Source organism: Miniopterus natalensis, chromosome 17 (genome assembly GCF_054644295.1).
Source record: "Miniopterus natalensis isolate mMinNat1 chromosome 17, mMinNat1.hap1, whole genome shotgun sequence".
Classification (NCBI taxonomy): domain Eukaryota; kingdom Metazoa; phylum Chordata; class Mammalia; order Chiroptera; family Miniopteridae; genus Miniopterus; species Miniopterus natalensis.
Genome location: NC_142097.1, coordinates 44,959,799 through 44,972,574, shown reverse-complemented (window position 1 = coordinate 44,972,574; position 12,776 = coordinate 44,959,799). Strand labels below are relative to the sequence as shown.

Sequence of the window (12,776 nt, the reverse complement as noted above, 5' to 3'; positions counted from 1 at the left end):
CACCAGCTCCTCAGTCCCCACAGGTGCCATCACCTGCCCTCCAGCTCCCTCCCCGCCTGGCGCAGCTTGGGTGGGAAACTGAGCTCAGGGAGGCAGCGCCTGGCCAGAATCCCTGCCCCGGAGTTCCACATGGTTTGTCCACAGCTCACAGGGAGGGAGGCCTCCATGGGGAGTGCCGGCAAGAGAGGAGGTGTGGCCCAGTTACCATTCGCTGAGGGCCATCCTCCTGTCATAGACACGGACGGAGCCGTCGCCCAGGCCAGCCACGATGAGGGACCGGTGGGAGTCACAGGCCAGGCTTGTCACACAGCTGTCCGCGCCCGTGGGGATATCCTAGGACCAAGCACAGAGAGCTGGTGAGGCCTCCACGGGGGCCTGAGCGCCTGCCGCCTGGGCCAGGGGACTAACCGTGCCTGTTCTCTGCCAGGACGCTGTCAGAGGCCAGAGGAGCCTGAGGGACCTGCAGGGCCCCGGGGTTGAGTCAGGTCCCCTGCGCCTGAAATGACAGGCCAGGCCGCACCAAAGCCCCAGCTGGGAGGGCACACCTGAGACCATCCCCAGGGCTGCTGCCTGCAAATGAGCTGGTAACAACGGACTTTGGTGCCAATTAAACTTTCCAACGCCTCCCTCTTTCCTGAAAAGAAAGACGATGCACGCTGGACAGTAGGAACCCTCATCAGCTCCTGCTGAAAACTAATGAGTCCGGGGAGGGTCTAGTGGGAGCTCTGAGCCCATAAACCATCTGCCCGCTGTTCATCCTGCGGCTGTAAATGCTGGACAAAGGCAGGAGTGAGGAACACTCAGCAGGAAGGAGCAGGTGAGAAAACGTGGCCTTGACAGGGGAGATGTCCTTCAGCCTAGAGGCCCTGCGCTCTTGGCACATGGGGGGGGACCCCGCAGGCTGGGGAATGGCAGTCATAGGGGCTTAAAAGGCAGGAAAGGCCTGGGATCCAGCCCCACTTCCTCGCCGATCAGGGGGCTCAGAGCACTGGCTCCTGTGAGTGACAAGGCATCCGGCCGCTAGCTGTGTGGGGAGGGGGTGGGCTCGCCCAGCCAGCACATCCTCAGAATGGCCGCAGCATGATGGCCCACGGCGTCACTGTGGGACAGGCAGAGGGGCCACGGCTGCCACGGCTGCAACTCCCCCTCCCCCAGGCCTCCTTCCTACATCAGATCCCGGGCACGAGCCGAGCCTTCCTTCCCACCAGGTTCTTGTCTAACCAGAGGGCTTTGCAAGTGGCTGGGGCTCTGCCCTGGGCTGCCATTCTTCCAGGAGGTCTTAGGCAACACAACCTACTCCTCTCTCCTTATTGGAATTAGAAATAGAAGGTACTTTGAGAAGCACACAGTCCAATAGTTAACCATTCTAATTTAGGATGTTTTCGTCCCATTGCTCTCCGACAGTCCCTGGCCCCCACAGACGGTTAACATTTGGGAACAGCAGGGTCAGTGCAGGGTCTGCTCAGGCTCAGCCACACTGCCGGGAAGGGTCACCATCACGACCAATGTGCATCCAGCCGCCAGCAGGTTTCTACAGGCTCTGGGGTTGGCTACACGGCTCCCAGCACCCAGGCCCCACTCGTCTACCCCCTACCCTGGGTAACTGTCATCTCACAGCTGCTCAGTGACTCTTGGTCTTGGTTTTCCATGAGGAGGGTGTAGACAGCTGGGGGGCACTGAGCAGTTACCTGCACCTTCATCTCACGGTCCGTGTCCCAGATCCGGACGATCCGCACGTCCCCTGAACTCATGAGGAGGCCGGTCTCCTGCTCCCAGTCCACCACCATTCCAGCTCCTGGGGGGACAGATGGACAGTAGCCTCACTGTGGGAGCCCATCCTAGGCTGACCCTCCACCAGCCAACATCAAGGACCCAGACCCACACAAGCTAGAAATGGGGCTCCCAGGGCACCCCGAGTCCTGGATGGGGCAATGGTTTGGAGGCGTCTCCAGATCCCTGCCACGCCCAGGCAGCTGCCAGAAGGACAGCGCCCTCCCAGGACTGTCCACGACACCGGTCTCTGGTTCAAAAGGCAGGTCTGGGGACCTTAGATGGGCATCGGGCATGGAGATGGGTGCCCCTCTGGGCCATGCGGGAGCTCGGGGACCGCAGTTCCCACAATAAGCAGGGGCCCTGCAGCTGCCACCTCCAGAGGCCGGGCACCGAGGTGGGGTGAGAGGCCTTTCCCACTGGGACTGGACGGGCCAGCAGGTGTCTATAGCACTAAGACCACACGGGAGGGACTCAGAATAAGACTTAACTTTAAGCTTAACTTTAAGTGTTTAGCTATGAATGTTTTAAACACACAGAAAGAACACAACAGAAATCCTTGTACCCACCTCCCAAATAGAACAGTTTCTAACGTTTGCCATTTTTGCTTTTTTTTTTTTTGAGAAGTAAAATTTTAGACCCAGTAAAAGCTTCCCTTTCCCACTCTGTCTGGGGACGACCTTCCCGAAGGTGGAGGGCACCCAAGACAGGGAGGCTCCATCTGCAGAGGGCCACCTCTCAGATCGAGACACTCAGGCACACAGGGCTGTGCTGCACCCAGCCCGCTGCCCCAAGGGGCCCTGCCTGCTCCTGCTCCTGGGTCTGTAGCTTGGCTGGTCCTGTTGCCCACCAAGGGGACGTGGCTACTGCCCTGCCCACTCAGCTCCTCCTCCCAGCTCAGGGTGCCTGACCCGCGGGGGCCCGGCTGCCACCACCACCGCTCTGTGGAGGTCACTGCCCTCTCCACTCCTAGCTGCTCCCTGTGACTGATGGTCAATAAAGGGCCAAAGGCCCAGGGAGATTTCATGCTCACACACGGGTGCCGGGCAACCCATCCGTTGCTCCTGGGCGGCTCTGACCCGTCCTGGGCTCTGTCACGGTGGGAAGGAGCTTGCCCTGGGGCCCCACTGCGATCCCACAGTGTGGCACTGGCTCCAATGTCCACCGACCAGCTGAAAGGTCAACACGGCCTGTTGGCCTTGTGTTGCCCTCCTCCCTGCCCCGCCCCAGGCCTCAACCACAAAAGATGCCCTCTGGTTCTCTGGGTTTTCAGAGGCACGGACCCCACCCTTTCTCCAAGAAGCCCTCTGGTCACCGTCACGGCCGCCACCTGTCCTCTCAGCTTCCTCTCTGGAGCTCAGGGGTAGAGGTCATGTTGACCTTCAGTTTCTCTTTTCTAACCATTCTTCCTTCATTTAGAACTTTTTACTGGAGGAGTTATTCACAAAATGCTCAAATGTAAGGCCACAATGCCCGCAGGAACTTCCTGTTCCTGGCTTCCAGGGACACGCGGCACCCCACCAGCCCCACGCTGCGCCTGCCTCCCGCGAGACTGAGCAACTAAACAGGCAAGGAGGAAAAGTCACGGGAAGGCGGGTCACACCTCAACCCGGACGCTGCAGATCCCAGGTCAGGGGGCACACGGCCGCCCCGGGCAGTGGCTCGGCTGGTGGGAGCACTGTGACACGTACCCAAAGGGCGCAGGTTCAGTCCCGGTCGGGTGTGTCTGGGAGGCAATGATGATGTTTCTCTCCCTCTCCCTTCCTCTTTGTCTAAAAATCAATAAAACATATCCTCAGGTGAGGATTAGAAAAGTGTCACCTTTGTTGCCGGGCTGGAAGGGCCCCACCTTTTTATAATTTACCTACATGGTGAGACAGAGAGAAAAAGGACTCGCTCTGTAAAAAGTGATGTAAACGAAGCGGCTTTAACGTGGAGCCAGAGCTGCACCGCCCGCGCGCCAGTCCCGGGCTTAGAACAGGCAACACTGTATCTATCCCGGAGGAGCGTCGACAAAGTTGCGAAGGTAACGAGGCAGCAGTGTGACGCCGGCCTGGGAACCAAGAACACTGCGGGCCGTGCCGCAGTCACCGCCCCGCAGCACTGCCCGGGCCCTTTCTCCTGGGTGCCCCTCGCCCGTGTCCTCCTCAGAGCACCGCCGGCCTCCTGCCCGAGCCGGCGCCCCCACAGCCATTCCCTGCTTTCGATACGCGCGCCCCTCTCATCGAGGCCTGTTTCCAGGGCGGCCGTTTCTGGAGCCGAGCACGGGTTTGTTGACGCACTATTGCTGGGCATTGGGGGCAGCTGCGCACGGCGCTGGTAACAGTCAAACCCACGGGTGGGTTTCTCAGGGAAACAGATGCTGCAAGAGCCTCGGTGTTAAGAATCTTCTGGAAAAGGTTCTTTTTGAAGGTTTTGGCGGGAAAACAAGCTGGATCAGGAGTGTCCGCTCTGATGAAATGGAAGCGAGCTCCCTAGTGACTGCCCTGCGCAGGACTCTGAGGCGGCGGCCGCAATGCCCCCGCCAGCAGATCTAAACTGCGTGTTCTCCGTGCTTGGAGAGGGAGGAGGGCACCGGACTCTCCATGAAGGCAGCAGGAGCCCACGAGGGGCAATGCAGAATGGGGAGGGGGTGAGATTCGGAGCCGGCCAGGCTCGGCCCCCCTGTGGAGTAAGGAGGCCCAGGAGGGTGGCCACTAGGGAGGCTCCCTCCTCGGCTCTAAGATCTCCGCTCACTGGCTGACATCCTTGTATTGGACGGGCCTGCACGGATGGACGAAGGAGAACCACAGCTCTAACCCTCTGCCAGCCCCGCGGGCGCTGCAGGCGTGGGGACAGCCGCCAGCAGAGGAGGGGCAGCTCCTGCTCCGGCCCTGGGCAGTCATGGGGCAGGGAAGGCACTCACCTCCCTGCTTACTGTGGTCAAGATAGATGGAGACCTTTCGGGCCAGACCTGCGAGGAGACAGGATGTGGGTCTGATGGAAGGCGAGCTGGCCGGGCAGAGCAAACTGACCCAAAGGCTCAGAGCACCAGGCAGACGAAAGGGAAGGAGGCACAGGCGGGAGCAGCTGGGCAGCAGCAGCTTCACCCAGACAGGGCAGACCTCCCCGCGCCTGCTGACCTGGGCGAGTGTTTACCCCACAAATGTCCAAACTCAACCAGCAGGGTTTTGAGACCTAGTTTGTCTCTAGACAGGAAGTCCGAGGTGCTGTGGTCACTGAGAAATGTGGCCTAACATGGCACCAACTTCCAAGTGCCCGGGTGCTTGGAAACACCGCATCGCTGAGGGAGCCTGGAGGGTGGGGAGACATGTGGGCAGCTTGGGAGGTTAGAGGCCAGAAACACACACATTAGTGCAGCCAAATTGGCAGAAGCTGGCCCGGCAGCTGCGCCAGGAGGCAGAGCAGGGGTGGCAGGTTCCAGAAACAAGGCGAGGAAGAGACTGGGGGCCCCAAGATTGCTGCCCCATCACCCCATCAGTGCACAGCCCAGCCTGGAGGGCCCTGGGCCACAGGGAATGGCTGTGTGGAGGGCTGGGGAGCAATCGATGACTAGTTTGTTTCTGAAAAAACACAAGAGTTGTCCACCCTGGAGCCGTGTGTGCTGGTGGCCGGAAGTCCCTCCCTTTTAAGTCGCCTCTGAGGGTGGAGACCCCAGGACAGGTGCTTGGACCAGGTGGGAGGAGAGAAGGAGCCACACAGACACCACTATGAAGACCACGGCTGCACAAGGACAGGCCACAGATGAGGCCACGTGGAGGTGGACAGATGGGTGGAAGCCCCAGGCCAGTGAAGGAGCAGAGGGGAGTTCACGGCTGTTGGCAGCAGCAGCAGCGGCTCTGGGATCTCGGGAAGGGAGAAAAGGACTCCGCTGCCCAGGCCTCTGGGAACCCGGACCCTGACAGCCTGACCCTGACTGGAAGCCTGTGAGCTGAACCATGGGGCCCTGCGGCCCCTGACCTGGCTCCCAGGAGGACGGCAGGGGGCCGGCACCTCTCACCCCAGCTCAGGCCCTGACAGGCAGTGTGCAGAACTGTCCCCGTGGGGCTGCAGCCACCCCCGCTCAGCTCCGCCTGCACACCCTCAGCACAGGGCAGGCCAGGTGGGCGCATGTGGCCTCCACGCCCAGACACAAGCACACGGCCGGCGACCACCGTGCACTCGCCCCATAGAGGAAATTAACTTGGGTGCAAAGAGCACAGAATGCAAGTCCCCCAGCCCTGTCAGTGGCAAAGCTTTGCCCAGCAACCCTCCCTTCCAGCCAAGGACGAGGGGCGGACAGGTGCATGCAGGCCAGTGACACACCCAGGCAGGTCAGAGGTTGGCCAGACGGCCACCTGCACAGCCATGTCTCCCAAGTAGAAGCTCTTTTGTGGAGACGGGGGAATCCGACGTGAAATCATGGCCTGCAGGTCCCCCAGCCCCCCTTTTATCCCTGAGGAGGACCCACCTCGGGTTGTGGGCAGCATGTCCGAGAGCCCCTGCCAGGCGGTCACCATTTCTGGATTCTTTTCCAAATCAGCGAAATTCTTCCAGACTCTGATGGCGCCATCATCTTGGGGAGAGAAGAGAAGGTAGTGAGAACGCAGGCCCGTTGCCCTCAACCTTGCCATGTGGGCTTCACGAAGGTTGCGGGGACCGAGGCAGCAGGTGCCTCTCCCGGGCAGGGATGAGCCGGGTCCCAGAGGTGGACACAGTCCCTGGGACACCAACTGGTACTGGTCATCTGCTCTCCCCACTACTGGTGAGGGAAGCCCTTTCCCTCGGAAACCTCCTAACTCCTTAGTGACAGCAGCCTTCACTGTGATGTAGGACAGTCCCCTTTGCCAGAGGAAACGGTCGGGGTGGAAGTAAATTCTGTGCAGGTGCATGCTGAGGTCTTGCACGGGCCCTGCCACCTGTGTGGTGGGTTTAAATCCCCGCGGTGTGCGCCCCTCACCTGTGGCTGTGAGCAGCAGCGAGCAGTCCTGGCCGTTCAGGTACTCCATGGCGGTGACCCGCGTGTACCGGGGGTTCCCGTTGTGGAAATAGTCCAGCTTCTCCCCTTTCTCCCAGTCCCAGAAACTAGGGGACGAGAGAGGGACAGGCCATGAGACCCCTGGGGATACCGCCTCACACCTCCCAGGCCGGTCGTCATCGGCAAAACGGAGACGACATGTGGGGGGATGTGGTGAATCGGGAACCCTGGGGCACCGCCGGTGGGAATGGTGGGAGCAGCGTGGAGATTCCTCAAAGTAACTCCACCCCGAACTGCCGTGTGACCAGGATCCGCTCCGGGTTACAGAGGGAGGTGTCTGGGCCCAACTTCAGGGCAGCACTTTCACCACAGCCACAGGCGGGGACTCCTCAGGACCGTGAGATGGATGTCAGCTCACACCAGGGGCTGCCTGTCCCCACGAGCTCACCAGATGCTGTCCTTGTCAGCCACGGCCACACACGGGGTGAAGGGGTGGAACTTGACCACAGAGGGGACACCTGGATTCCTGTTCAGGAAAATCTGGTCGTCCAGCCTTGTGATGCCTGAGCAGAGGAGGGCATGGCGGCCTTAGCTCAACATGGACTCACACCCAGGGGCCCTGGCCTGGGGAGGGCTGGCTCCTCCCCCCGAAAACGTCAAACACAGGAGCTGCGCTTGTGGGAGAGGCTGTGGGTCAGACAGGCGAGAACCCCTGGGGCTCTGTGGGTCTTGGGGTGAGGCACTCCCCACACTGGCTCCCCAGCCCCCCTTCCGGCAGCATGACCTGGAGGAAAAGCTCAGCCTTCCTTTCCTGTGGGCCATCTGGCCCCGCCCTGCACCTCAAAGCCCCTGCCCTCACCCTTCTGGATGAGCTGCTGCGCCTGCCTCCTGACACAGCTGTTGCGCAGAAACCTCCACTCCCGCTCCTTGCGGATCTGACTCTCCAGGTCGTGCTCTTCTGGGATCTGCAGCAAAACCCACAGATTAGGTTCAGCAGTTAAAAACTGTTATTTCCCCACATGCTGAAGAACCGGGTCCTCTGGCTGGCTGGTCTGGGGCCTCAGGTGGGGACAGAGCCCAGATGGAGAAGGGCTGGTGCTCAGAGGGTCTGCCTCTGCTCCTTCTCTGGCATCTGGGTAGAGCCACCGAGGGCAGTGACCAGAGCAGGGCTGCCCTGGGCACTTGGGAGGCAGTGGGCCCTGAGGGGACCCTGGGTCCTTTTCAGGAGCTGTGCTTCACCTAATACGGCCGAGGGTGCAGTGGCCGCCGGCTCCCCAAGGCTGGAGAGTGGGGAAGAGCTGGGCGATTCCCGACACCCCTGGGCTCTGCTCAGAAACAGATTACGATCTGAGCCGCCCATGGGGACGCAGCACTGCGCCCGTGGGGGGATGTGGTCTGTGACTCGGAGCGGAGTCTTACCGTCAACACCTCTGGGTTAAGAAGGTTAAGGGGCTCAGACAGAATTCAAAACAAGCCCGTGGCCGTCAGGGTGGGGAAGCCGAGGTCGGCAAAGGGGGGATGGGCTCGAGGGCAGGGGGCGGTGCCGGTTCTGACCAAGCTCCGTTTCCACCGCAAGTGTGATCTGGCGCCAGGACGCGAGCCAGCGCTCAGGGTTGACCGCCGACGTCAGCCATGTGACGGCCGAGCAGGGGGCCTCCTGCGGTCACTGGCACGTCCCTGTCGGCAAACTTCAGACGCGTGCCTCACAACCGTGTCTTCCGTCTGCCTGTAGCTTCTGTTTTCACTTTTTCCTCGTAGGGCTTGTGCCTTTTGTATCTTATTAAAGAAACCATCGCCTAACCCCGGGCCACCGGATTTTCTTCTGGAAGTTTCATGGTTCTGGCTTCTCACTGGGACGAGCTGTCTTTGACTCTGTAGGAAGTCGGTGGGCTGTGCGCGCTAGACCTGCTCCCGGGCCCGCCGCCCTGCTGGCCGAGGGCGTTTCATCCTGATGTCCACGGGCCCCGACTCCCTCAGCTTCGCAGCGAGCCTCTCGAGACCGGGCGCGTCCTCCGACCACGACCTGTGAGGCTCACTGGGTTATTTGCGGTTCCTCTGATTTTCCCCATAATTTGAGAACAGGCTTGTTGACTTCTAAAAGGCTGCTGGGCCTGGCGTGGGCTGTACCGACCCGCACATCACTTTAGGAGGCACTGCTGTGTCTGCAGCCCATGGGCGTGGCCTCCATGATGTCTCTCACCAGTGTCTTGGGTCCCTCAGCACCTGGATCTTGAGGCGCTTTCCTTTTGGTTTATGTCTGAACATTCTGTGTTTCATTTCGTGTAGGAATGCACCTGATTTCTCTACTACAACCCTGTACCCTGCAATCCTACGAAGCTCGCTCACTCCAGCAGCGTTCAGATTGTTTGGGATTTCCATCCACAGTGATACTGTCTGACTGGAGGTCGCTGTACCTGACCCCCTCCACCTGCACCCTAACTCCCACCCCCTCCACCTGCACCCTAACTCCCACCCCCTCCACCTGCACCCTATCTCCTTTCTTGCCTGCTGCCGTCAGGTCGGCCCGCGGGATGTTGGCTGGGAAGGGAGATGAGACACCCTTGTCTTATTCCTGATTCTAGAGAAAAAGACTGATTTTCCAGTGACTGTGATGCTGACTGGGTTTCAGGTGCCCTGTGCGGGGGTGGGTTCCATCTGTCCCCAGCCTGTGCACGTTTTATCCTGAGTGGCTGCTGAGCCCTGTCCAGTCCTCGCTCTGTGGCTATGGGGACACCCTGTGGTTCTTCTCTGGTCTGCTGATACACTCAGTCTCAGGCCCCTTGCTCCTTAAATACCTTTTTTCTGACATAAAGGTCCTTTGTGTAGAAAATGTAGGAAAGACAGAAACATGCCAGGAAAAAGCACACTCAGGCCCACCACCATCCGGCCATTCAAGACCCACTGTCAGGACCGGTCTCGTTCCAGTCTTGTTTCTGGGCACAGATGTGTGTGTGTCACATTCACAATGGAGGCCACACAACGACATCACATCACAGCTGTGACCGTTTTGTAGGCAGCCTGTGTCCTGCCTTTATCTCTTTTTAAAAAATACTTACCAGAAGCATTTCCTGATACTAACTTTTAAGCCTAATTTTTAAACAGCTCCAGTAACCCTGTGTTAAATGTTTCTCGGCGTGTAACTCTCTCCCTCTGGCATCTCGGTGGACCCTGCTTTGCTGTTGTAAACTGCACACAGATCATCCCTGACTACTTCCCCAAGTCAGCGTCTGAGCAATGAGCTGCGGGCCAGGGGAATGGCTGTGTGAGGCGCTGACCCACAGCCAACCGCTTTCTGGGAAAGTCAGGTTTGGGTAAGAGGTGGAGGAGGGCTCTCCTTCCCTTCTCCTCAAAGGGCTCGAAGATCAGAACCACTACCTGCCTCGGGGACTGGTGGCGATTATTTTGTGATTTTAGTGACAAAGACCAATGTCCCTCTGGGGAAAGCGGCAGCAGGCGGAAAGTGCGATAGAGTCCAAACACTCTCCTGTAATGGCTTAGACGCGAGCCTGACGCATGATTACGAACAAGCCCCAGTGTCACTCCCGATGACCTGTGAGAGGGAGGAGGGGAGGTTTCTGGGCAGGTGCTGGAGCCCAGGAGAGTGAAGCTGGGCCCCGCAGCTCCCTGTGAAGGACGGGACCGATTCTGCTCCGACAAAGCAGGGCCCGGCCCACCCGCCACCCCACTATGGGCTCCAATCTGCAGCGACAGGAGCATTTCCCATTGCGACTGGTGGAATTAAACCTGAGAGGAGTCTCTCGTGGAACAAGCCGGAGGCAGCAGAATCGCCCCAGAGGATGGGTTTTTATAAATATCAGCAAGATTAGTCCTCAAAGCACAGAGCCACACAGCGAGGCCTGGGGACAGCCATGAGCCATCTTCACCAGGAGGGAGCTGAAAAGCCTGCAGTGACCGTGCCAATCAGGGCAGAGGCAGTTCACAGGCAGCCTCGGCAATGGCAGGCCTCCGTTCTTCCCGCCTTCTCTTCCTTCTGAGCAGACGCAACGGTAACTGGGGTTTGTTCCTTCCGCTGCTTTATCCCCACTGTGAGCACCAGCTCCCGGGACAGTGCTGGTGTCACCCCTGAACAGCCGCAATGCAGTGGGACGCGAGTTTCAGGGGGCAGTGTGGGCGGCTGGCACCACAGGGCCTAGGCAGCCCTGGCCACCTGCCTGGGTCACGGCTCAGGGACATGGCAGCGTGGCTTTGCCTGGGGCAGTGGGAGCCACAGTGAACAGCCAGCTGAGGCTCCCGGTCGGCACACCCAGGTGGGTCCCAGCCATCAGCCGGTAGCTGAGGGGTTCGGATGCCCCAGGCTGGAGGGGAGATTCCTGGGGAGGAGGGAGCCTCAAGGAGCGTGCCCTTCGCCCCAGGGCTAGCAGCGAGCGGTACCTTCATGACGGGCTGGGCAAAGTACCGGGCGCTCCAGTCGCAGAAGCCTGTCTGCATCGTGGCCGAGATGAAGCTCTTGTGTCCAGTGTCATCCGGGTCGTCCGTGGTCTTCCGGGAATTAGGGGAGGAGAGGGAACAGACGAGTGAGTCACACCTCTCCATGCACTAGAAGTGGCTCAGACTGCAGACAAGGGCAGGGCTGGCTGCTGTGTCCTAGTGATGCCTGGGGTGCTGAGGGTCTGGGCGAGGCTCTGGGCGCCGGCGCTAGGAAGGGCGACCTGAGTCCACACTCAGGGAGCTGCATCCCCCTGGGGCTGGTCGGGGAGCCTGGGCTGTCTGTGTTTGGAGCCAGGTGGATAGGCCCATTGGCTCCGGGTCACCGATCCCCACAGGCCTCATCTACCTGGTACGGGGGCTGCCACTCAGACTGGGCCCCTGTGCCCCCCACGAGGTATGAGTGCCCCAAAGATTAGGTGTGAGGAGCAGAGCCCTCAGCACCTCCACACACGGGAACCAGTGTTTAAAGCCATGCGCCACACAACACAGTGTGTACCTGGTCGGGGCCCTTGTCGAACATCTTCCGTGTGCGGGGGAACTGGTGGGAGTGGGGTGTGTACTGTACCCCCGTGGGCCCTGTGGCACCCAGCCGACCCGCAGGCAGCTCGCGGCTGGCTGGCTGCTTGGCCACGTCATTGGTGGGGCTGGAGCTGCTTGCACTGGATGTCGGAGGGGAGCCCCTGCCGTTGGGGAAAAGAAACAGGTCACCTGGAGCCGCCACCTGACAGCAAATGCCAGCAGCTCCTCCCAGGCCACCACCCGATCCGTGGTCGTGACTCCAACCCCAGCTGCTGATGCTGAGCCGGTGACCCCAGCAGGTTCTAGGAACCAACTAAAACCAACGCAGGGCAGGCCAGCTGGCTCAGGCCTTGGCAAACGGCCCAGTGCATAGGTCCCTGTCCCTAAACTCAGCACACAGCTCCCTTCCCGGGGATGAGCTTGGTCCTGATTACGACAGAGGGTGGGGGACACAGAGTCCCCCTCACAAAACTCCAAGCCAGGGGCACAGAGTCAGGACAGAATCGCAGGAAGGAGCCAGATCAGAGCCGTGCAGGGTGTAGGAGGAGCAGGGAGGGAGGGAGGGCACAAGAGGAAAGTCGGGCGGGGTGGGGGGCAGTGAGATGGAGGGGGCGCCTGGGGCTGGAGAGCAGACCTGGGATGCTGCCCAGAGCCCGGCCACTCACCCTGCCTGCTGGATGTGGATGCCCTTGTTGGTGGGGCTGGCGGGCGCTGACTGGGTAAGCGAGGAGGTGCTGAGGATGCGCTGAGGCCGTGCATTCATGGTGGCCTGAAAGAGCAAAGGGACTGGTGATGGGGACGGTTAGTGACAGGGACAGTCGGCTGGTGGCGAGCCGAGGCTGCAGGACAGAAGCGAGGCTGGAGGGCCTTTCAAGCAGCTTCAGGAGAAAGGCCTCTTGGCTAAGGAAACTCGCACAGGATGGAAGGTTCCAGGTGAAAATTCCCTCCAATGTCGCCCTGCAGATAAGATATTGCTTTGCTTTTCTGAAAACTATTCACTGGGATGCAGTGTAGGCCCAAGGCTGACCCTCCGAGACACAGCGAGAGGGCCGGGGCCAGGAGGCAGGAGGGAGCCCCATGA

General features: G+C 60.2%; 1 protein-coding gene across 1 annotated transcript in view; it reads right to left on the bottom strand.

Moving 5' to 3' along the window:
* RPTOR (regulatory associated protein of MTOR complex 1) overlaps window positions 1-12,776 on the bottom strand; it is a 98,368-nt gene that overhangs the window by 3,985 nt on the left and 81,607 nt on the right. The window contains exons 22-30 of the mRNA XM_016206316.2: window positions 12,361-12,464; window positions 11,673-11,856; window positions 11,120-11,227; window positions 7,587-7,692; window positions 7,176-7,290; window positions 6,710-6,834; window positions 6,221-6,325; window positions 1,689-1,795; window positions 206-333 (exon numbers count right to left, since the gene is read on the bottom strand). Of these exons, the coding sequence (XP_016061802.1) occupies window positions 206-333; window positions 1,689-1,795; window positions 6,221-6,325; window positions 6,710-6,834; window positions 7,176-7,290; window positions 7,587-7,692; window positions 11,120-11,227; window positions 11,673-11,856; window positions 12,361-12,464 (1,082 nt within the window). The remainder of the gene's footprint in view (window positions 1-205; window positions 334-1,688; window positions 1,796-6,220; window positions 6,326-6,709; window positions 6,835-7,175; window positions 7,291-7,586; window positions 7,693-11,119; window positions 11,228-11,672; window positions 11,857-12,360; window positions 12,465-12,776) is intronic.